Source organism: Argiope bruennichi, chromosome 4 (genome assembly GCF_947563725.1).
Source record: "Argiope bruennichi chromosome 4, qqArgBrue1.1, whole genome shotgun sequence".
Classification (NCBI taxonomy): Eukaryota; Metazoa; Arthropoda; class Arachnida; order Araneae; family Araneidae; genus Argiope; species Argiope bruennichi.
This window is the reverse complement of record NC_079154.1, coordinates 134,087,789-134,112,576: the sequence shown is the minus strand read 5'-3', so window position 1 is coordinate 134,112,576 and position 24,788 is coordinate 134,087,789. Positions and strand designations below refer to the sequence as shown.

Sequence of the window (24,788 nt, the reverse complement as noted above, 5' to 3'; positions counted from 1 at the left end):
ATAATTCTGTAATATTTCTTGCAGAAGTTTAAAATAGAACAAACAAATATTGCATATATATGTCAACAATCACAGGTATTTAAAGTACCAGGCTGGATAGAATAGTATAGATTGATATAATTTGTATGAATAGAGGTTGCCATAGATTACAGTTTAAATTATTACAAAATATAATAAAATAGAATAATTGTGTATTAGGGATATAACAGTATACACAAAATTGGAGAGAAACTATGCAACTTTAATAATATACTGTGTTTTCCTTTTACATTCTTTCAAGTTAGCAATTTTAATTATGTTTAATTCAAATCCTACATTTACTCGAAAAATCTTGTGTGTTTATTTTAAAGATTTATGCATGGATACATTTATTTATTGGCCAAGTACAAACATTTTTGTTTTTTTTCTTGTAAAAGAATATTTTTTCAATTATGTTTCTATTTCTGCCAGCATAAGAATAACAATTAATAGATTAATTTTGCTTCAAAAGGTTCAAGTTGGTTTCCTTGGTATTGGGTGTTTCTGTGTATAGTTTTATATATATGTATAAAATTATTGATATGAATGAGTTCTATAAATATCATTGAAATTAATTAGATACTTTCACTGTTGCAATTAATTAAACATTCACCTTTAAAGATGAATCGACCTCTATTTTTTCAATGATGTGTTGGAACTAGAAGGAATATGTTATATTGTGCATTTACTATATAATTCTTTGATCTTGCCTTTTTTTACTAACTAATATTCATGCTAATTAATTGGACTTGCCAAAATTAATCAAGCATCAGTTAAGCTTTGTACATGCAAATAAGATTATATATTCATTCTAAAATTTTATTAATGCAAACATTTTATTCAGTAACTGATAAAATAATTTCTCCTGATCTAAATTGTAATATTTTGCTTTTTGAATAAATGTTATTAAAAGTTAATAAAGTAATTCAAAACAGCAGGAACTTTCAGTTTAAGATGTCACAGGGATTAAAATTAGCTATGATTAACAAACTGGATCTGTATTGGTTTGCAGTGTGTCATACTTTCTGCAGGGATAAATCAGTAAAAATAATTATAGAAATTACAGCTGAAGATATTAAAATTCAAATGGTGATCTTATTAACTGAAACTCTCATATTAATAAATAGTATTTATAAAACTATGCTTTTATTTTGTTAAAAGAACAAAATACTGTATTGTCAAAATTTTAACAAATTAGGACTTTTTTTTTTTTTTTTTTTTTTTTACTTGTTAGACATTTTAAATAGCTTACATGTAATGTGAATAGAATTCAAATTGTATTGCATTTTATATATGATCTTTATTATTGCATTTAAAAAGTAACCAAATTTTAAAAACAATTCTTTATTTGACTTTGTTTTATTGCACATCATATGTACAAAAGTAAGCCACAATACAAAAAAATTATCAGAAAATACTTTATAAGCAAAATATACACATAGGCAAATTTACAAATTTTTCCCATTGCATCAGTCAAATAATTCATTTAGGTAAGACCTAAACAGGGTTGGTTTTTTTTTTTTTTTTCTTCTAAATCTGAATAGTAAATTGTTTGTACTTTTTTTACTGCATTTTTAAAAATATTTTTAAATAGCTGCACTGAAAAACGTTTACTCTCAAGTATTTAAATGCAGGAAAAAAATTTCTAATAAATTCAAGTCTTCTAACAGACAATTAAGAGAAGAAAAAAAATACTTAATGGGATTAATGGATATAAAATATTCTTTAAATATATATAGTAAGATTGTTACATTATTACATGCGGTATTGGTTTAAATATTGTTACAATATAGTTTTTTTTTAAATGATGAAAGAAAGGAAAAAAGGTTAGACTATAAAATTAAGCATTAGAAATATTAAGTATTTATAAATAAAGTAATTTTAATTTTAAAGAATAAATAAAAGGTTTTGATTTTAAAATTAGTTTAATAAATTTAACAAATAATTGGACAGCTTTTAACTTTGATTGAAGAAAAAGCTGATTTTTTCCCCCCTGATTATGATTTATGAATAAAAGTTATGACATCATATAATACTAATGCAAAAAAAAGTTGCTCTTTTAAATAAAGTAAGGTGGATAATATATATACATTGTTTATAGACATATATATTTCATACAAGGATGTTGAAAAGAAAAATATAGGATCAAAAACATACAACAGAAAATAGCATAAGTTATAATCTCTATAGTTTATGCATGAATGGAACTATTCCTAAATAGTAAGTTTAACAAACTGGCAATTCCTGAATATTCTTTGAGTTGCAAGGAATCTGTACAATGCCTTATTTACACAAATCTCTCCATCAAAAACCGTTTATGTACAAAGCCTGACATGCCATGCAAAGCTGAAGTCTGATGTAATGACATTTGTGTTTCATGTACATATGAAATGGAAGCTTGCAATCTTTTGTGAAGGGGAGGGGGGGAAAAGGTTTCATAACCATAGCAATTTTCATGACAGCCTTTTGTTTGTGAAGGAATGTGTACATCACAAAATATGTGCTAACAATAAATACATCCATCACAGATTTGTTTTCACCTTGTAAGATCTTATCTAAAATCACTGAATACTAAAAGGTATTTAGCAAGCTCCTCATGTTTCTTTAAGTAGACTGAAGATGTCGTGTTTGTTTTTTCTATACTCGAGCGATGCCTACTAGGATACTCTCTTTCGGTACTTCTTTATTCACACCATCCTCCAGAGCGGGGCTCATTCCCATTCGTATACGCTGAAGAAGTAAAAATTCAGTCATTAGCATATTCATTGTAGCCATATTGAAGCATTTATGAGAGTAATGCAAGTTTTAAAATAAAATTCAAACAGTATTTCTCAGTTAAAATGTCAAATAATTACTGTATTACAAACAAACAAACAAAAATGTCCGAAAATTTTCCAAGTAATTCGTAAGCTATTATTATTATTATTATTAGTTTTATGTAATTTCTGAATATTTTGGCTATGGGCACTTGTAGTATTCACGAGCTTTAGTTCCAATATAATAATGATTTTATATTAGATTTGCATTTTAGTTTGGCGCACCTTATGGCTCTTACACCTTAAAATGCATCAATTTGCATATTTTAGGGGGGTTAGGTCTACAGAGAGCTCCTTTAAGTGTCAGTCCCGAGTACCAGTAGATAAAAAGGATTAAACTTTTTTAAATTAAAAAAAATGCTAAATCGCCTCATTTTAAAGCTTGACAAATAAGCATATGTTATTAAATATCTTTTTAGTTAGCACTCATTTTAATTTCATTTCTCTGTTTTGTCTTCCGAATTCCATCTTGCATTGGGTGTTACATACACCAAGTTCATTCATAAATGGAATATTTTGTAACAGAAACAGCCATTATAAATTAAAGGAAAAGTTAAGTAAGTTCCAACTTAGTTTCTATAAAATGAGTACAAAATAAGAACGATTAACAATTTCTAAAAAAAAAAATTAAAGGAAGTTGAACTTTATTAGTACGAGCACATTGGGTTTGTAATTAAATGGTATCAAATTTGGCGGAAAAATTCTCTGTAGAATATCTTATACTCATTTAAAAAATCGAACGACGTCGTAAAAAGATTGTAAAATATCTTTGGGATGACAGGGAAATGAAAAATTATTTTTACCTCCATGAGTGTTCCTTCGGTCTTGTAGCAGATGAAGTAAAATGCGTAGAAAGGAATCCAGATCATAGAAGACAAAGCAATGAGCCATCCCAGCATCTCCCCCCACCAGGGGTAGGTGTACACTTGGGCATAGACCAGAGGGGTGTAGTCGATGATGCAGAACATAAAAATTCCCTAGAAAAAAAGTGAACATGAGCATTTTCACAAAATTATAAAACTAAACACGAAGATTTTATTCATATATTTTAGAAAAAAAATGCAATATTTAGGACTCTTATGGATAGATATCAATAAAAATTTTAAAAATAAAAAAATTATTAGGAAATTTAATAAAAGCAATCAAACACAAAGACCACTCATGAAATAATGTATTTTAACTATTAATAATGTATTATAACTATTTCTTTAAATGGGTTTGATAAACTTTTAACCATAACTAAAAAAGGGTCATGAAATTAAAATAATTTTATTCTATCATATTTTCAGTTTACTTACAAAAGTTGTCATGGGAACAAGGACCAACCAACCGAGCTTCAGGTATAATCCAGGGGCAAATCCGATCATAGTCTTGATGTTCTTAGAAAGTCGTGGAATTCCTGCATTAAAACAAATCTATTTTAGAAATCGAATCTGCTAAGTTATCGTTCAGCTAGTCATAATAAGCAATTATAAGGAAGTATATTTAATCATCATTTGTATATTGTGAATCGTACCATAAATCCATGCAATGGCAATTGTTTGGAAAAATACTGTGAACAAAAGAGGAATTCCGCTAGCAGCGTAAAAGTCCATCAACTGGAAGATGTACATGCCACCCTACAAATAAATAAAAATATTTTTAGTTCATATTCGACTTAAATTGTGAAAAAATATCCAATAAAACCAAGAAAAGAAAAAAGGTATAAATATTTGCAATTTTATTTAATATTGCATTTTTAGTACCGCTAGGATTATTCTGTCTGGAAATATTATTGTTTACTTATTAAACTTACAACGAATGATTCGAGCAATTTCAGGCAATCGGATGTACGAGTTAAAGAAAGCCATTTCATTGTTAGTTAAACCAGCCGTAGTAGTTTCCCAAAAACTTTCTCGTATACTCTAATAAAGGTCTTTTTTACCATAGACACCTTGCATAACACTGGTGTGCAATAGTCATGAGCGTGATTTTAGCAATTTTATTGAAGCTATCGTGTGATCTACGGCGATTAATCCCTGGCAAAGGGTAAATGGTACAAAAAGTGGAATTTGTATTTTGGACGCGTTTTTCCCAACCGAGTCAAACAATTTGACGAAGTCACACTTGTAGTCACAAAATTACATACCAAATTTGATACGTTTAAATCACTGCGTTTCTTGAGTTATCGTTTTAAGTATCTGAAAGTACATACTGGTAGACGGTCAATCCCTGTTGGATTTGGCTCAAAATTTGAAAGAATTCTGCACTATAAATGTTAAAAATGTGTAACGAATTTTAACTATCTAGATTTCTTCGTTTTATTATTATCGTGTTAATGTTATTGGAACAGCCAGGCAGATAGATTTCTCCAGAACGGATTTTACTCAAAATTTGACAAAAATCTGCAAATTCGGTATAAAGACCGTATACCAAATTTCGACCGTCTATATCAAAGCGTTTTACAGTTATTTTTGCCAAACATGTATTTGTCGAATTCAGGGTGGTTTAAAATGTAAAGATTAGTCAAAACCTCGAATTCAAATTTTTTGACATTTTCTCTATTTTATATACGATAAAGTAAAAATTACTCCTTTCATTCATACTTATTACATTACATTTGATCAGGCGATCATTAAATTTTTTAAAATAAATATTTATATTCACATTTCAGTTATTTTAACATTCTGACATGATTTAAGGAGGAGGACAAGGCACTCACTTCGGTTACCATCGGAAGACCCAGAATACACATGATTACGCACATGAAAAGAGAGAACAGTTTTCGCTTCTGGATCAATAGATGGGGCCATTCCTCAACCAGACTTGAAACAAGGGCTTCCACAGTGCAGAACTATAAAAAAAATGTATTACGTAAACTAAGACAAAAATGAGAAGGTACTTTTAGTTCTTCATAAACAACATTACAATAAAGATGAGCTGCCAAAATTTTAGGTCACATATTAAAAAGATATACGAATAAAATCACAAATTTCAAAGCGACTTAAACATGAACGAGATATTTGAATCATCCGAGTATTTTTAAACAGGCTTAAAATATATTTTAATGAAGATGTTAATAAAAATAATTTGAATATCCACCATTTTCCAATTTGATTAAAACAATGCAAAAATTTTAAAAAATATATAACTTTATCTTTAAGTTAAAATCATACAAACTATCAATTTTAGAGTAAAATAATTGAGTTTATATTATATTGAATTATGTTATATTTTATATATTATGAAAATCAAACTGTAATGAATATTAGGAAAGTTTTCCAATCCGGAAAAATTATAGTTTATATATTAAAAGATAAGTTCAAACCCCATTTCTTATTAAAAATTGCTTAAGATTTTTTAAATATTAACACGTTAAAAATGTTAAAAAAAATCAAGGTCCATTGATTTTATCTAAAATCTGTAATCCTAAAATTGAAATGCTTAAAGTCGAAGAGGAGTTAATTATTTAAGGTTATATGAACATAAAAAACCTTCATTTATGTTTTATTGGTAAGTATATAATATTTAAATGGTATAAAAGAATCCAACTGTGAGAAATTTATATAAAACACTGAATTTTCGTTATATTTCCATTTTTTAACGTGTATATTTCTGTTGACAATTCGATAACCCAAAATGAATTTTTGCTTTTACTTATGATTTCCATTAATTGGCACCATCCTAAACTTGTAATATTTGAATTAATATTTATACCTCGGATCAAGGCAAAACTTTTCTGGTAGTCTTACCTGGCTGTTGATTCCGAGGACAAAAAGCATCAAGAAGAACAATCCAGCCCATAGAGGAGACAGAGGCAAATGCAAAACAACTTCTGGGTAGGTCAAAAATGCTAATCCCGGTCCTGCAAAATAATTAAAAATTGTATAAGTAACATGTCAGAAATTTTCAATCATAGACATCGGCATACATTAGTTAAGAGCAGGGTCGATAATAAATCACTGAATTCCACTATTTTACGAATTTTATTCAAAAAATTATATTTAAATCTACGTCATTTAAACACAATTTCTGTTTCATTATTTTATTTTTGAGTAGTTGATTTTCGAGCACAATTAAAATTAAATGAGTACCCGATTCTTAATAAGCATCAATCACCTTTAAAATGCTTCATACTTGTATATCGTGAAATAGGTAGGTTTCAGATATTAATAAGTTTAACGACGCAATCAAGAACTGAATCCTATTTCCTCTATTCTTGATTCGAATAATAACGACTCTTAAAATGACATTAACAGGGTATAAAAAAGCCAATTACGTTATATTATTTGACAGAACAATAGATATTTCTTTTAATAATAAGGAATCATTTATTTTCTTGCTCTTTCGGCATTTCAACTACTACATTGTTCAGTATATTTATTTGTTCAAAAAAAAGTGAAACTTTGTTCAGCTTTTAATTTTCCTTTTATTTTCTAAATTCGATCGAGCCGAGCATTAATAAAGTAATTTCTTAGTTTTGCAGAGCAAGCTAAAAATATAACAGAATTAAAGTTTATTCATAAAGTTAAATTAATTCTAGAAAATGTGATTAAGTATAACTTATCCACTGTAATTTCAAAGTGTTTTAGCCCAGTTTGGTTTAATTAAAATGGAATATATAATTGGTTGAAGTTTCCAAAAAATTTCTCTATTGTGTTTCCCGTTTTAATCAGTGGATGCAGAAAATAACTAATTCGCTGCTTTGCCGAAACTTTTTTTTTTCAACATTTAAAATATTTAGTCTACATTCGAAAACATATAAGAAAGTGCATAAAATTTTAACCTAGCAATAACCGAGAGACTTTTACTCAAGGCTATTTCCATTATAACTGTAACTAAAGGTGATTTCCTGTAGATCTACAAGGATTTCTAACGGATGTTGTAAGATTTTTATATTCTAAATCATTCTGCTATCATTGGGAAATCATTGTAGTTATGAAATTTTCAATTAAGTTATCAAGCTGAGCAACCTTGTTGAAAATCCAGAAGATAATAAGGATTTCCGTTCCATATTTGATAAAGATAGTGCAGTTGAGCGATTAATTTAGCCTAATACTGTAAAAGAAATAGATTTATTTCAGTATCAAAGATTGTATTCACGGAATAAACTATTGTTCTTGAAGGATGTAATCACAAAAGCATAGCATGACTATTCATTTACTCCGATTTATTTATTTACTCATTTAGTGAGATATACGGCTTGCGTCTGGTTAACCATTGTTTTTGGAATCACCAGATCCACGGCTGAGTGTGTTCCTAAAAACTCACTAATCTAGTAAGCATAGTTTAATATCGTCGAAAAATAATTTTAAATAAAAACAAAGAATAAAAAAAGCTAAAATGAATTGGCAATAAAGAATTATAATCAAAGCTGACATTGGTATTAAAAAAAGCCAGCTTTAACTAAAATGCTTAAAAATATAAACGCATAGAAAGTTGATTTGTAAAAATGAAATCCGAAACATTTTTTTAAATTTGATTATGAAGATTCAAATGGGCCAGCCTACTTTTATTAACTTATTAAAGAATACCGTCAAAATAAAAAATAATTTCAAGTTCGATAAAAAAAAATTGTTTAGAATCTTTACTAAATAATTATTTCTACTTTGTTTAACAATTATTTTTACTAAACGAATTATTTTTTTAAAAGAATTGAAGTCGTTTGGTTAAGAATTTGATGCTTCTTTGCACAATCAGATAATTTTTCCAGAAGGAAATGGCAAAGTAATTTTCATACCTTCGTTCTCTATACAAATTTAAACTATTAAAATTCTTGTACAGGATTTCTGAACTACGGGTTAAAGAAATGTTATCTTCATTAACCACTAATAATTATTCAATTTATTTCAATATAATAAAACTTAGTAAATCAAAACATAAGAATAAATCTAATTAAAGCTTTTTTTAAATTGAAAATTCCCTGACACAGTATCACTGTGTCAATAAATGATTTGGCACAAAAATTATTTATTCATATGATTAAAACACGTTTACAATTACAATCTGCTGTATATTTCATTATCACGGTATTAATTATTTTAACGCTCTAAAAATTCTTATAATTTGGTAAGTAGATTATTGTCTTTTTTTTTTTTTTTTTTTTTTTTTTTGTCTGATTTGTAGAAGAATGCATTAGACTATTTCTTATTTGCACAGCAGACTATTTAAGAAAGGTACATATTATTGGTGCGTAGACTATTTAAAAGTATCATCATCATGGCTTTCCTATTAAAAATTAATTTATCCATTTCTCGTTGCCATTCCATTTGTATTTCGTTTCTTCACCGGCATTGTTAATATTTAAAAAGACTTGTGAACTTTTCGAAAGTTATATTTTACTTTCAGCATAAAGTTTGTAATCCACATAATAGATAAAATAACAGCTTACCAGATTTAACCACTTCATCTACCAACACTCCTTGCACATTAGCCATGTAACCAAGCACAGAAAAGATGACAACACCAGCTAAGATACTGGTCAATGGATTCAAAATGCAAATGAAAATGGAATCCCTGCAGGGAAAAAAAGTATTCGCCATTCAATTTGATTACTTAATAATTATATCAGTGCTGCTAAATGGCATCCAAAAGTAATAGTTCTTTTACCTGTAAAAGTTATGGGTGAATTTATTATAACTTCCAAGATTAACAACAGATCCGAATCCAATTCCGAAAGTAAAGAATACCTGTGTTCCTGCTGCTACCCACACCTGTTCAGAAAAATAGATTCCGTTTAGAGTACACTTAAATTGCTGGCACAGACACATACTAATTTCGGCAGCTTAAAATTAATTTGAATACTAATTACCATTATTGTATTATCTAGTTGTTGATAATACAATAAAGGTGGGTATTACAAAATGATAAAAAGGTTCAAACAAATTAGCATGAATTTTAAAAATTAATTATTATAGGTTTGAAGATCTAAGAAATCTAACTTCTTGAAATTTGTTGTTCAAATTATTCTGCTTACTGGCATTTCTGTAAATGGTTAATATAAGAACAAGTATGTAATAGAAAAATCTCAGCCATTTTGAATCATTCACTATAATCTGAAGTTTGAAAGTACATCAATATAACCGGTTTATGCAAAAATATCTCTGAAATATACATTTGACTTCAAAATTAATTTTTACTATAAAATCGCTACTATAAAAATTTTTCCATCAATTTTTTTTATGACAAAATATTTTTTTATGTGCTATAAATGGTGTTATTCGATTAAACAGACTTGATCGCAAATTTTCTTTTATACCATTTTCAAGATCTGCATTTTTTATTGTTTATTCATTTGAATTAGTTGATGTATAAAATGAAATGCTGTGTGACAATTAATAAATCTGGACACTGGATCTGGAATATTTACCTTGGGTTCTAAAAGTTTCTCCCATCGTGGCTGGACGAAATAGAGAATGCCATCTCCAGCGCCCTCTAACGTCACACCTCGAATCAGCAAAATAACTAATATAACGTATGGGAAAGTAGCCGTCACGTAGATGAGCTGTAAAAAGTTTAATAATGAAAATTATGAAAAAAAATATATGTTTTGGAACACCAATTTCTATCTTTAAATTCTTTTGCTTACAAGTTGGATAATTCAAAATATGTACAATGCTTCTTTTACAGCTGACAGTGAAAACTGAAAGTTAGGTATTAAGCAAATGAAAACTGTCACATATAGTAAAGCACCGTTTATACATCTTTCAATAACGACTAACGTAACATGATGTATAAACGAGAAGACGTATAGTCAAACAACCTTGATTATTTTTAAGTTTAATGCTGCTAATTCCAAATTTATTCCAAGATAATAATTTTACATTATATATTTACGGGTATTTTTTTAGTTTGTTATATGTTTCTACATAGCATAAAAAACAGTAATTAAGTTTAAAATTTAATTTAGCATAAAATTAGAGAATATCATTTTTCATAAAATATCTCGAATTTTAATTATTTACCTCTAATTCTATTCTACCTCTAATTCTAATTATATATATGGAAACTGGCATTTAATTAGAAATATTTTAATTGCTGTCTGGCAATTAAAACCTAAATTTCAGATTTCTCATTAGTGTGCATTGCATTTTTTTAAGTGGAATAACTTTTTCACATTCTTAACTTATTTTAATTCATTCATTGCAACTGCATGCTGTCTACATCACTGCTCACGAGGCAAGTGATCTCAAAATTATTAGGGGAAATTAATGTAAACTGAAATTTTGCTCCGCATATAAGAAAGCTTTTATCATTGCAATGGTTATGAATTAGTCGGGTGCATGATAAATGGTCTTTAATACATTTGGCCACAAATTTGTCCTTTTTGTCCAAATTTGGAGATAAATGAAGGATTTTGAATACGATTTTGTTAAAAAGGACCATTCACCATAAGAAAAATTTCAGATTTCTGAAGAATATGAATGGGAATTTCTGTATACAAAATCATAATTTAAGGACAAAAGTAAAGTGTTTTAATTCAATTAATAACTATATTTTAAAAGTAAACAAGTACCACAAGAGGTAAAAAAAAAAAAATTTTAATTGCTTTCATATTACCATTTTTGAAACTGGTACAAATGCATATATATATATATATATATATATATATATATATATATATATATATATATATATATATGCGGTCTTTTTTTTTTGTAATTAATTTATTATTTTTAATCCCTAAAATTGATTTTTTTTAATGAAATAAAAAAAAAATTCTGCAAATCGTCGAATGCATGCAAAATTTTATGAAATAGTATTTCAGTATTTCTTTCTCTCTCTCTCTCTCTCTCTCTCTTCCCTTTCACACGCACTTTCTTTTTTAAATATCGAACATTTTTTGTAAAGGAGCCTGAAATGTAGATATGTATGTTAAACATCATTTATACATGATATTTAATATGAAGATTTAAAACAACATTTTCACCTTTCCACTCTCGTTCAGTCCTTTCCAGATGATGAAGTAGATGACCACCCAGCCTAAAATTAAGAGGCCAACCAGTTCCCATCTCATGCCTCCCATATCATGAATGCCATCGGTAATGCCCAAGACTTTCCTCCTGCAAAACACATAAAGAAGAAAATGTTTACCTTTCAAAAAGAAATTTAATTTTCAAATAGAACTGATTTGTAAACAACAGTAATAAAGGAATGTTTTGGAAAAGTATTGATTCTGCTTGCATGTAAGCATAAAGAGATTCCAAATTATAAAGAAAATATATGGAATAAAAACTACTCGCAGTGACCAGAATTCTTAAATCAATGAGAAATATTTTGTCTAAATAACACAGATTTCAATTTACATTTCTTTATCAATATAATAAAAAAATAAAAGAAAAATAGGAAATTTACCACTGTAAAATAAAGTCATGCGTGATAAACTGCCAATGTGGTCGAATTTTTTAGTCACCATGAACCATTCGTATTTTTTTCTGGTTACTGCGAATCTCTAATTAACATGTTAAAATGAATGTAACTAAATTTAGTTATTTATACAAGGATTCTGTGAAAAACAGACCCCGTTAAACCATCATTTTGTTTTGAATATCTCATTTAAATGTTGACTCGCTTAAGTTTCCATATCTTAATTACTACAAAGTGGCGGCACAGTTAGATATCTAGCAAAAAAGATAATGCAAATGTAAGTTTTTTTTTAATTAATAGAAACAGTATTTTGTGTCGCTTAAAGTGCATGCACCAATCTTCTTTGTATACTCCACTATGGAAAAACTGTCATGAAAGTTATAATATCATATACATAGTGACAGACTTATGTACCGGCGGTAATGAGTCTGACGGCTATATTACCAACGGTACATTATCACACGCTTTAATCAAGTTGGTATTGATTCTATTTTTCATGTATTTATCGTCATACAGTGAAGTAAAACGGGTTTTAGAAGTTCATACCATGATTACTTAATGTTATTTGATTCGCTGGATTAAAAAAAAAAAAAAAAATAGAAGTTAAGATATGTGACCACGTTCAAGATGAAGTTTAGAAAAACGCTCGAAAACAGCTATATTTTTGATTATTTGCATAAAAAAAAGAGTCTATGAAATCAAAATATATCAGTTAAGTTGAAATTTTTTAAAAAAAATTGGAAATTTTTTTTAGCAAAAAAAAAAGTATAAAGCAAAAATTTTCCAGTTGAGAGGTTTATCAAAGGATTTGCTTAAAATTTTGAAGATAACTTAAGAAATATACTATCTAGATCCTGAACAAAAAAAAAAAAATAAACTGGTCTCTAAACGAAAAGCATAGTTTTACTTCAAGATTAAAACTCAAAACCATGATTTCTTAAATCACTGGTTATTTCCCAAAATGGAATGTCATTGCAAAAACGTTTCCTTCCCTTTAATTCATAAAAATGATTATAAAGCATATCAAATCACTTGATATAATGCCATAAGGGAAAAGGATATATAGTTTAAAAATATAGTTTTCTTATATATTATTTCAAAACATTTACATCTAGGCGCTTACAGTGCAGCTTCGTATCTTATATCAGGTGTCGTAAACAGCTTATAATATCTGTGCGTATATAAAATCTTTATAATAACTTTTCGTTTTCAAAGTACTTTAGAAAAGGTAAATCATAACTCAATTCGAAATTTTATTGCGAATGCGAATTAATTTGCGACAAATTCGATCAAAATTTAATTCTAATACTTTTAAACAATAGAAAAGTTTACTTTCTATATAATTACAAAATATACACTTTTGAATATCAAGTCAAGAATCATTAATTGATGTATGGAAATTTGACAATATATTTATTTAAATTTTAAAAATCAATAAAGTTTTTTTTTTTCAGTTATCATAATTTATTCATAAACTGTTTTCTTGTTAAACATAATTGTTAATGAAACTCTAACATTCTCTTGACCTTTGGAAGATTTAGTTTACTATAACATTCTAAACTCGCATGCAAACATCTTATTTCAGAAACAGCACAGTAACTATTCAAAACTATTTTGAATTAAACTCTGTAATTGCCTCTGTTCCAACATTGTACCAAGACTTAACTTTTCAATCCTGGTGCATTAGTCAAAACGTCGGAAAGTATATCCCTCAATTAAAAGTGACGAATGGAGACTGTTAAAATAGTCGCGAGAGATTAAGTCATAGTCATTATGTGTTCACTTAATCTGAGGCGCCGGACGCCCAAGCCCAATTATCTTTGTTTCAGCATTGAATGGCAAGGGCAAGTATTTCGAGGATGATACCAGCACGTGTCACGTACAAGACAAAGAGTAGAATTGACCTTCCAGGCGCAAAGTTGCACGAGTTGCAAGTAAGCGCAGCTTTTGTGTTAACTTGCACTGAACCACTGAAATTCCGTAAAAACCAAAACAGAAAGAAGAAATTACAAAAAGGATTGCATACGTACTGGCAACCCCTTTCGATAAAAACGAAGGTCAGTATTCAGAGCACATGGATATTTTCAATACATTATGAAAGGCACTGTATATAATACATATTAAATGTTCTAAATAATATATTAGATGAAATTCCACGTGTAATTCGAACATAGAAGACATATAAACGTAAAGAACATATAAGACAGCAATATGCAGTAAGCTGGGCCGTCATTCTATCTGGGAAGGGTGGGGGGGGGGTCGAGCATTGCAGGAACTGTGAAAATTTGCAATATATTCTTCACTATTCTTCAAAGCAGAAGTACTTTTTAAAAGAATTATTTTGATTTAAAAGCATTTTTATCAAAATATGCTGAATAGTTATTTTTTTTATCAACTTTTCAGCCTTCTACTTGTTTTCCAGTTTTGGTCTCATGTAGAATACAATTAGTGTTAGGAAAATCTATAATTTAGGTAAAAACATATTATAAAAACAGATTTTTAACAAACAATTTTTTTAAACTATAAACTACACAAATTACTTTCTTTTCCCATTCAGATAGCTGAAGTAAATTGGAATTTTAATAAATTTTGTCTAACTTGCTTTAAAAAATTCGTAAGCTTCGTGGGCTATTTCGGGGTTTTGTAAATATATCCAGGAACTTATTTTTTCCTTCATCCTCCTTTTTCCCATATTAACTTTGTTCAATTAGAATGCTTCCTTTTCATATTAATTGCTATAAAAACAAATTACTCACACATTTCTATTTATATCATACTGATCGCCAAATGTTTATCCCATCACTCAACAATCATATTCGACACGCGCTATTGGTCCCATCAAATTGTAAATAAATTAAACAGAGTTCATTTCACGGTCGAAACTTATTCCGTATCATCAGTCTAAAGTATTTTAAGCAACAAATTGTAAACTTTCCGATTCCTCCTCTCCTTTTCATTCAGGGATTCTATTTTTAGCAACTGACCGCGCTCCATAAGTAATGCCCTCTTTCAGCATGGAAGAGAAAATTGCTGACTTACGCTTTACGCGCTCTCTTACGCAGTGTAGGAGTGCTCTCGTCACGTTTTAAGAGCCAATTTGGCGCTATCATTGGCAGATTTTAAATTTCGTCATCAACCAGCAGAAGCCTTGCCGCCAACCGTCCTTCGTAATCACATATGTCATTTAGGCACCTTTTATTCATTGTATGCTCACGGTTTCTTTTTTTATTATCCTTCAATGCCAAGGGCAAGCTCACTGGGAAAAAAATAATGGTAAGAGAAAGAGACATTTTTTATTAATGGGAATAATGCCATATATTGGTTTTATTTTAAGTCAAGCATTTTTATGAGAGCATTGTGAAAAACCTTAATTTGTGATGGCTTTTATAAACTTGACTGCGTACACCTGTGTTTACGCAAAATGGATGGAATGGTTTCATTTATCGCACGTGGTTTGTAGCATCTCTTCCCAGCATGCCTCGCAAATGTGATGGGCTGGGGAGAAATGCTATAAAACCGCCGGCGATACTTTTTTTTTCTCCTACCGCTGGTGGAGTCTTGTAGGTTTCGGTTGAAAAAAAATTTCAACTGTCATTGGTTATCAATCAGAATACGTCATTTCTGCTTTGTGCCTATTGAAAAAAGGAAATGTTTTCAAAATCATTTCTTGAAATGTAGAGTTTACATCAACCAATGCTGTTCTCCGAATTAAATATGTATAGATAGAGGGAAGAAGGCTGGATTTTCAACACCAGTGGCGTAGGCAGAATGCAAGTAAAAGAAACAAAAAAAATGTGATGTACTCACTCCCAAAACTCAACTACTGAAGATGTTTCTCTACTGAGGCCAGATGCGTTCGATGCATTGAGGGACACAGTGGCGTTATGAGCGAGGGTCTCAATCACTGTACAAGCAGGGGTGTTCCAAGGAGCGTCGCAACGTTGCCACGGCAGCAGAAACGTGAAGGAATTGACGAAATAGAACAATACCCAAGATACCACGATGATGAAATAGATGTTGTATAAGGCGACAATCGTCATCGATGCGTAGCCAATGCCTACAAAAATATAATAGCAAATTTTTAACACAAACGAAAGAATTAACTACAATATGTATTTGACACATAAAATATAGGAAATAGACTAAGTTTTATATATTAAATAAAAATGAGATCGATTTTTCTTCCTTTTTATATATATAATTCAATTATATAGAATTTTAGAATATAGAATTTTTGAATACATAATTATATAGAATATAGAATTTTAATGTAGCTAACACTGATTACTTGTAAGTTTTTTTCCAATTTTGAAATTATACGCATATCAATTAAATCTTAATGATGATTCTTTGAAAACATTTATAACCGATATTTTTTACCTTTCAAAATCGGACACAGCTTCCAGATGCCAATGCCGCCTTTTCTGAAATATTGCCCCACCGCGACTTCCATGACAAAAGAAGGCCCGGCCAGTAGGACTAAGCATATCAAATAGGGAACGAGAAAGACACCTAGAAAATAAAATAATGTTGAGAAATTATATTTTGTTGTACTTGTAATATAACAGAGTACGTTTTTTTGAATTCCCTGATGACTTAGTGAGAAATTTCAAACATTTAAAAGAAGGTGAAAATATGTCATGTTTCTTTGATATGTAAAAGACTGAAAGGCTTTAGAACCTGCAGATATAAATACAAAATTCCACATACTTAAAAGTTAATTTTTGTCAATTTTAAATTCCCCAAATTTTCAAAATCACAACTAAAATATTTTTCATCTTAAATTATTAATGATTTATTCACAGCCTTAAAATGTTTAACAAATATTTTCATTAAATGCACTAAAATCAGCCTTTCTATGTATCACTCCTTTCTCTCCCCTCTTCTCTCCGTTTAAATGCAGAGAGCTGGAAATCGAAGGTAAATTCATCATCATCATCATTATTATTAAAATACGATTCTGAAAAATTTCTTGTATCGTTTAAAGAATGCATAGCTTGATATATTTTTGTTGATTAACTTAACAGTTTATGCATATGAATATATAAATATGTTCTTTAAACATTCAAATAAATTAGTTTCTGTTTTCATTTCACTCACCAAAAATAACGAATTCTTTTCGAGCGCTTTTATTTAGTTTCACTTCTTTCACACTTGTTGCGGATGGAATTTTGTAATCATTTTTATATCTTAATGTACAAGAGTTTTTAAATTTTTATACTTGTCTTATCTTGATGACACTGATTGTTTTAATACTTCTAGCACTTAATTATCATTTAATGAATTTAATTCATTAAATTTTAATTTCAGAAAGAGATGCCACTTTTAGTAATTTTGAGAAAAACTGATTTCAGAATACATTTATGATAAAGAATTCTAACTTAAAAAGCATAAAATTATTAAAATACAAATTTTACTGTTTAGTACGTTAATAAAAGTGTGTTTCAAAAATACATTAAAAAGTATTATTTAAATTATTATTATTTTCCAAAATTACAATTAATGTTTTAAAAAATTTTCCTGAAGAGATTAAAAATTTTTTTTTTTTTTTTTTTTTTTTTTTTAAATTTAGCTGCCTTATCTCTATTATGTCAAAAAATAGGAACATCTTATTCATAAACTGATAATCGAATTGCAAGCTCAGGTAGGGCACGAATTTTCTTCGATCTGCCCATTTACCAACAAGCTGGCGTTCTGGCATAGGGGTAGCGCGTCTTCCCCGTGATATGGACGTCCCGGTTCGAGTCCTGGTTCGGACATGGTAGTTCCTTACCCTGCATTCTATCTGTGAGGTGTGTGAAAGAGCCCCCCCCCCGAGTGTGTGAGTGTCATTTTCACATGAGCTAAAGACAGACTTCTGCTCTCGGGTGCTCAGGGGTCCGTACCCTCAGAAGCTACTGCACCCCTCTTTACCCGATCTCTTGGACAATAACAACATTTACCAATAAGCAGGATTGTGCCAAGAAAGATGCTCACCTCCTCCATTCTCATAGCAGAGGTAAGGGAACCTCCAGACGTTCCCGAGGCCCACAGCATAATTGATGACACTGATCAAGAAGTCCAGTTTGTTACTCCACTGACCCCGCTCCATGTCCCCTGGGTCAGTGCTTTCTTCGGAGGAAGAAATGGACAGCTCCATCTCGCTGCGGTTAGAGATGCAGACCGAGGAGACGGGCAGACATTCCTTCGGTTTCTTACCGTCTATCATCTTGAAGCTATAAAAACTGCTAATCAACGAATCTTAAGATACCTGTAAAGAAAAGTTGTATCGTTACTATCAGTAAAGGACAATGGAATAGTATCTCTGAAACCAATTAAATTGTATTTATTTGCTGTTAAATCAAGCTCGGAGATGAAAAGAGATCGAATAGTGAGAGGTCTGGTTATTACGATCTAATTCCTTGTCTAAATAAAAATAAAATATTTAGACAATTAATGCTTATTGTTTTTATGCTTTGATGGATTTTAGATTGGACAAAATTTAGCGAAAGATAGGAATTTTTTTTTATTCTGTAAGGATCTGAAATAATCTCGTAAATCCTGAATATTTTTTATTTGATAAAAATTGTATAATTTATCTAAAAATATAAATTATCCCCATTTAATTTCCCAACTTTAACGTTTTTCCTTTTCTTACAATACTTTCTATTGGCCCCAATAGATTTTTTTATGTTTACAATGTAAGTGATTTCCTACAATTTATATTTACCTACAGTTTAAATCAATGGTGCAGCGAGCCTGGGTTGGGGGTAGAGGGCAAGGGTGGCAGTTTTTAAGGGATGCTATGGGGTCAAAGTACGAATGCATTTATGCCGCATTTTATAGAGAAATATCATGAAAGTGTGAAAAAAACAATATCATTCCCGGAACACCATTTACTTTCGCGAAAACCACTGATGAAAAAAAAAATATATCATATACCGGGTGCTATTGATTTAAATCGCAATTCTTCTGGTATCTTCAGGATGAAAGCAGAGTAACACCGCATTTATTTTTAAATTTTCTTAAAAAATAAAGAATATATATTATTTTTCGAAATATTGTAACAGACGATTAGAATTGGACGATAGATTCGCATGTAATCTATCAAAATAAATTAAAAGCAAAATAAATAATAATAAGAAGAAAAATTAAAAATGAAGTAATTACAATTACTGCTTAGAGTTTATAATTCTGTAGAATTCTGTTTCTTCAAATATGAGTCGAGACCTCAGATAGGATTGCTTAGAAGAATGCTGGGACTGTGAGCATGAAAAGGGAGGGTGCCAGCTCAGGTGTCATTTTCGTCATCAGATCGTGGCTCAAAATTAAGAGGTCAGTCTCAAAATAGCCCTAGTGTTGCGTTAAAAAGGGACGTTATTATAGCTAAAATAACTGGGATTGTGAAAATGTTTATCTCGCATTCTTCCAGATTAAACATGAAGGAGCAAAAATAATGAAACATTTTAAAATGAGACGATTTTTTTTAGTTTTGCTGCAGAAATCTGAAATTGAATTTTATATATTTTTAATTAAAACAACATTTTCTGAGTTAGCGGTCGTGAAAATCTTTCGGCCTCTAAAGGGATTGCAAGAGAAAAAAAATAAAAAGCTTTGCTTTAGAATTGCTGATGAGATTCTCGAAAGATGGGAAAAAAAAAATTAAACCGGTATAAAATTTATTATTATTTATAAGTCTCTTATTTTTTGAAATCGAAAGAATCACAAGCAGTTTTTTAAAAAATCTATCTTATATTTTCGTAATAATAAAGAATAAAGCAATGCATTTCCCTTATGCATATAATATCCCTGTGGCATAATAAAACAATTAAAAACAAAAACGATAGGAACTAAATAAGTTTAATTAATTTTCACATACTAATTAGAATCATTGAATTTCGAACAGAGATAAAAAAATCTTCCAAAATATTTCAGTGATACCCTTGGATTTAAATCTCAAATTCAATTTTTTCTTAATATTTTTTTCAAAATTATAGAAAGTATCATTTATATGCTTCGTAAAATAAAATCGTCAAAAGAATGAAGTATTCAGAATAAAGCCCTTATTTTATTCAATTAAAATCTTACTTATAAGCGTTACAAATATTTGATAAGTGGATTAAAAGTTTTCATTTCTTACAGACATCTAGCCAGGTTAAAGAACTCATTCAAACTTATTTCAATGGAATGAAGTCTAAAAATCTAATCTAAGAATTTCTGCGAATACTTTTTTTATACAACGGTTTTATTTTTTAAAATTTAATTAATAAATCTATTTTAGTTTAATTGACGTCTTTCAACTTTCTGTGAAATGATGGTTGACTTACTAATTCTGATTGATAAGCACATGAGATGGTTATTCTTCTAGAAAGTAAATCAGAAATCACATGCTTAAAAAAATAAATTCTTTTGGAATTTATATCAATCATTTCATCTGTAATCCTTACCATCTACCGTCCATCTTCGAGTAAGGCCATACAAAATTCTTAATTAGCCACCTAAATGTCATAAGGTTAATTATGAAAGACAAAACCGTGCGAAAATTACATCCCCCCCCAAAGAAATCTCTTGGCGGCCACTACAAAAAATAAAAGGCATGCTTTAGTTGAAATGCACGATACCATCGAACAGAAACGTCATCGTCTTACCGCCAATCTAAAAGCAAAGGGCGCACATCTGTGCCAAGTACCCGGATGCTCAGGCCCTCAGTGTTTTTTTTTTTTTTTTTTCGAGGCAGGGGAATGGCGAATAAACTAAACAAAAATCACAAAGACATCCTCGGGAGGCAGTGCCAAAAGCGGAAGGTCGTTGGTTGCAGTGGCGCCCCAAGCCTGAAACGACTGTCTGCCAGTGAAGACGGTTTCCCGGAAGGTTGGTAAGGTGATATATTTCATGACGCTGCGGGACGCCCGGCCGGGATGGATACATCATTCCACGCCCCCACACGGGCTGGAGTCAGCAACTTCAGCATTGCAAAAGCACGTGGCAAGAACCGTGATGCCGAGTAACACGTGACGCGGTTCATAAATTACGGATTCATGTACTGGTTGGCGCAAGGGCGACATTTTTTGCCAACCGGTGCTGGTCGGTTCTTTACTTTGGAATACTCAATCCGTCGTTATTAATGAATAAAATATAAATGAAAGGATAAATTGAGGAAATGTATAAGTGATAGGATGATTATAAAGGTTACATCATGTCATTAAACGATGATTGCGGTAACTCATAAGTGGAATAACATTTAACCCGCCGTAATACTACACTTAGGTTTATAACGACCCTCGAAATAGCAACGGAAAATTCCAAACGTTATCACTCAAAGTTTTGGCGCCAGGATAGACAAATGCCAGACTTTTTTTTCTTTTTTTTTGCATAAATGATTTTCAGATTGATGAAAATGATACATTTGACCCCTTCTATAAGATGGCGACATTTACAGCCCCACAGAAGACTTCGCAGAAAACCGTGTCTGTTTTTCCATTTCATATAATGGCTATTCCATATAACAGCCATCTGGTGGTAACTTTCCAAATTTTAGACACATAATTTTCTTAATACTGTTATATTATCATTATTTATTATGTTACATTATTATCTTACTAATATCTCCATTATAGCAATTCACAAGTCACCCTCATCGTAATATCTTTTACAATTGCAGAAAAAATTTAATCCCGCTTAATATTTTATCTTTTTAAATTTTGATTTTAATAAATTTTTATTTATTTTGCAATAAGACATTGAATACGTATTACATTATTTCGACATTGCAAAGCATTTTGTACTTCTTTGTAGCTCAGTTTATTTAAAAATTAGTCTTTTTCACAATTTTAAAAATAAAGCTTGCACAAGAAGATTTTTGATTCTCAATACACAATAGTATCAAAATTAACAACAAAAAATGCCGATTTTAAACAAATTGGAAAGATTCTAAATTATTTTGAATCCAAATAATGCAAAAGAAAAGAAAAGGTTTTTTTTATAAGATTATTAAAACAATAAAAGTTTCAGCAAATTTGAAGAATATAATGAAATAGTAGAAAAATAGTAAATAGTTCTTAAGAGATTCCGCGTTTCTTTTTCTTTTTCTTTTTTTTTAATTTTGAACTGTATTTTAGTTATTTCATTCTACAAGAATAAAAAATTTGCAAAGAAGAGTTCATCAAGGTAATGGCAATTTGAAAAGCCACAAAAACAGTATCTACTATTAAATATAATAAAACATTTCTAATGATAATCTTTATGGAATTTGCTTAAAAGATCATTAAAATGCTTCAAGAATCCAGCAGAATACTTAAAAATAATAATGAAATTTGGAATCCAATCATTACCTACTTGTTAATTTCTCTGAAAAGAAATTATCTTGTTCACTTCAGACAAGAGTTCAGCATTCATTTACTTGTAAAATTTTTTGGAACTCAGCAGAAAATTTATTGAATCAGACTGAAGAAGTACGAAATATTCTAGCAAAATCCCAAAAGTTCTCTCTTTTGCACGAGCATTTTTTTTTCTCAAAAACAAAGTTATTTATAGAGAAAAAACGAAAACACTTTTCCATAGCAAAAAAGAGCAAATGCTTCTCTTATTTTTCTAAGAAATAATCGGGGGAAAAAAAGAAAAAGAAAAAAACGCTCAGGAAATTTTGTCCGCTGCGCAATTTCAAATTCTGTGTAAATAAAACATCAGAAATTATAAGCTCATATTTCCTCAGTTTCTCAGAATAAGGATAAAACCGTAGGCAATGCGAATTTCTAATTGTTTAAAGGACTCAATTTCATACCTACAATTTGCGTAATGGTATTGAAAACTAAAGGAGATAATTAGTATAAGAAAAAGAATTTAATCTGGATTTTTCTCAGATATTTCATGGAAAGAAAAATACCGATCATTGTAACGGAGAGTACCTGGAATCAAGGGAATTAATTTGGAAACGGCTACTAAGATATTCGCATGTAATCTATCAAAATTTTAGATTCCTATATAAGTATCTTTTTTTTCTTCCATTAAAAAATGAAACTTAAAATATATTTCAATACATAACTAACATTTTGAGTTTCATTCATAATTCAAAACCTCAAAGAAGAATGTTAATCAACAAACTTCTTGATTCTTTTTTTTTTTACAACTGTGTTAAATCATTTTAAAGGAATCGGACACACACACACACACATAATGATTTGAAAATCTTGGGCATTAAATTAATTTTCAAAATTTTAGATTATAATATTCAATGAAAACATTATGAAATACTTTTCAATCAAATCAATTGTCAACCCTTTTAACGTTTGTGTAGTTTGAAAAACAAAAGAAGAAAATGTTCAATTTTTTAATGATTACTTTCCTGTTCCTAAGAATAGAGTACAGCTAAAATTTAAGATTCCTTTTTTTTTTTTTTTTTTTTTTTTTTTGCTGTTTCCTGTAGTTTTCCTGCGGATATCTCGACTATTCTTCCTTAATTTGTATATTAATGAAGTCGACCTTTGTTTTTCTACTTCAGCAAATTGATTGAAAGGGCATATCAGCAAAAAAGTTGACATTAAGGAGAAAGTTCTCTGTGTAAATCTGGTGCATTTCCCCCCTCCCCCAACTGATATTCCCTGCAGACCAATATTTAGGAGTGAAGACAGAAAGCGTGAGAAGAATTATCTTTCTTGGTCGTAAATTTTAAAGTACGGTTGTTCAATACTGAATTCCGTCTGATTTAATTTGTGCAATAAATAACCTTTTACGAGCACACAAGAACCTCAAAATTTTGAAAAGTGACAAGCCCGAGAAGAGAATGACACTTGGTTATTCACTCTCCAAATTTACACACCGCAAAATGTACAGACGATCGGGGCAATTCTCAACTTCGTGATTCTGTCAATTTCCAATTCCTGTTAACAGATTGTTCAGGGAGAATTGAAAGAAATGGGACCAGTAAACTGTTGTTGTCGTTGAATGGAATTCCGTAAGTATTCAACACCTGAAGTGTGGAGCAAACCGTTTTCATCTTCTCTTTGGTTACGACATTCGAAACTGGATACACCTGCCCACGATGCTCTTGGAATGTGTTTGTGGGCACACGTGGAAGTTTTCTTGACGGTCTCCAAACACAAATGATGAGATTCCGAAGCTCTGAAAAAAGGTTCAACCTTCACAGAGGCACGTTTGGCAGATTCCCAGAACACTCTAGTCAGAGTATACCTCAACATTTGAATACTAGCACGTGTCGAAAAAGTTCACGCTCTCCTGAAGCGATACAAAAGAACTAAACATGGTATATATTTTTTTCTTTTAATCGAAAACAAACATCCCCTATGAATAAAAAATTTTAAACTTAAAATGCACCTTTTCCCATCTCATCATCTTAAAACATATTTTCTGCTATATTAAGTAGAAAATAAATTTCTTTAAGTTTAGAATTCTTCTCTTGCTTCTACTTTCTTTCAAACTCAAAATTATTTTTGACTATTAAAGCTTGACAGACAGCAGATTGGAGTTTTGTTCGTAATATCTATATTTCAGTTTTCCAAATCTTGTAAGATGACGAAAAAAACTGATTCTTTGTAATCAATAATGGATTATTTATTTATTTATTTTATCTTTTCAAGTCTACTATGAAGAAGAGACTACATAATCATAGCAGAG

At 29.8% G+C, this 24,788-nt stretch overlaps 1 protein-coding gene across 2 annotated transcripts in view; it reads right to left on the bottom strand.

The window, feature by feature from the left end:
• Positions 1-1,377: 1,377 nt before the first annotated feature.
• Positions 1,378-24,788, bottom strand: part of LOC129965490 (sodium- and chloride-dependent GABA transporter 2-like) — a 49,537-nt gene continuing 26,126 nt past the window's right edge. For both annotated transcript variants that reach the window (XM_056079422.1, XM_056079421.1), the window contains exons 2-14: positions 18,156-18,429; positions 16,560-16,691; positions 15,987-16,236; positions 11,743-11,875; positions 10,183-10,317; positions 9,423-9,526; positions 9,205-9,329; positions 6,566-6,678; positions 5,536-5,667; positions 4,351-4,453; positions 4,133-4,233; positions 3,638-3,811; positions 1,378-2,748 (exon numbers count right to left, since the gene is read on the bottom strand). In XM_056079422.1, the coding sequence (XP_055935397.1) occupies positions 2,656-2,748; positions 3,638-3,811; positions 4,133-4,233; positions 4,351-4,453; positions 5,536-5,667; positions 6,566-6,678; positions 9,205-9,329; positions 9,423-9,526; positions 10,183-10,317; positions 11,743-11,875; positions 15,987-16,236; positions 16,560-16,691; positions 18,156-18,387 (1,827 nt within the window). In that variant the 5' untranslated portion in view covers positions 18,388-18,429 and the 3' untranslated portion in view covers positions 1,378-2,655. The remainder of the gene's footprint in view (positions 2,749-3,637; positions 3,812-4,132; positions 4,234-4,350; positions 4,454-5,535; positions 5,668-6,565; positions 6,679-9,204; positions 9,330-9,422; positions 9,527-10,182; positions 10,318-11,742; positions 11,876-15,986; positions 16,237-16,559; positions 16,692-18,155; positions 18,430-24,788) is intronic.